Source organism: Stegastes partitus, unplaced genomic scaffold (assembly GCF_000690725.1).
Source record: "Stegastes partitus isolate 25-593 unplaced genomic scaffold, Stegastes_partitus-1.0.2 Scaffold55, whole genome shotgun sequence".
NCBI classification, from domain to species: Eukaryota; Metazoa; Chordata; class Actinopteri; family Pomacentridae; genus Stegastes; species Stegastes partitus.
The window spans coordinates 663,125-664,318 of NW_007577786.1; the positions used below are offsets into that span (position 1 = coordinate 663,125).

At 26.3% G+C, this 1,194-nt stretch overlaps 1 protein-coding gene across 1 annotated transcript in view; it reads right to left on the reverse strand.

Annotated features, from left to right (window-relative positions):
- Positions 1-741: 741 nt before the first annotated feature.
- The window catches only part of LOC103352900 (cell surface A33 antigen), a 6,535-nt gene continuing 6,082 nt past the window's right edge, over positions 742-1,194 (reverse strand). The window contains exon 8 of the mRNA XM_008275608.1: positions 742-749. Within this exon, the coding sequence (XP_008273830.1) occupies positions 742-749 (8 nt within the window). The remainder of the gene's footprint in view (positions 750-1,194) is intronic.

Consider the following 1,194-nt stretch of genomic DNA (forward strand, 5'->3'; position numbering starts at 1 on the left):
CAATCAATGCATGGACTAAACATAAAAAAGGACTAAAATCGTTACAAATAATCACATAATTATGACTTTTAAAAAAAAGCCTTCTGGGTGCTTTATTATTATTTTATTTTATTTTATTTATTTATTTATTTTTTATTTTAGGCACCCCCATTACGTTTTTATTCACTACTTGGGTTCATTTTTCATCATTTTTCACTGCACCTCTATGGAAACAGCATAATTATGACAAGAAGTACAGGGATTTAAAAAAAAAAATAGTATAATGCCATAAATCATTAAAAAAACCAACAACAACATTTCTTTGATTATTTGTTTTGCAAAAAATAAAAAATGAAAAAGACTGGAATCAACAGAAACTATTTTTCCACAGGTGTTGACAATACTGGTTTAAAAAAACAAAAGAAAAGAACAACGGCACTAAAATGTTACAGTATTTTTCTGTTTTCTTTAAAATGTATAGAGATGTCAGTAAAATTACAGACATGCTTATAGAAAATGTTTTAATGCCAGGTTACATGTATTTCTCCTGTTTTGTACAAATCTTTTTTTTTTTTTTTTTACAGTATTCTCCGGCTTTCTTAAATTACATACAAATTCATGTAGAAAGCAGCCATTTTCTTTAATTAAATATATATAATTTTTGCAGCTTTTGATCAGCAATTTCACAAAGATGTGATATTTTTTTTAAATTTTATTTAAATTCCCTTCACTGCAAAGTGTCACTTAAAATGTAAAAAACTATTAAAAACCTGTACAAGTACCCATAATTTAAAAAAAGAAAAAAATTGAGTGCCTTTCTTTTTTATATTATGGATTCATGTGTTTATCATTATGTTGATTAATAAACAACCCTCTAACACATCAGACACAATTTTCTCAAGCGAAACACCATCAAACATAATGTTTTTACTTATTTAATCTAAAGATTTTTATTCTAAAATAATGTTAAATGAGGAAAAGCAGCAATTACCGCATATAAAAAGCTGAAAGTTTTGGATTTTTTTTGCTTGAAATGCTTGAAAAATCACTAACAAGGTAAACCTAAATCACAAACTATATATGAAAAAGAGGCTTACTATTACTATATTATCTGCAATTGTATGCTTAAAAAGTGGCTTACAATTACAAATAATGTACACATGTTGACAACAAAGACATCCATCCATTATCTATACACCGCTTAATCCTCACTAA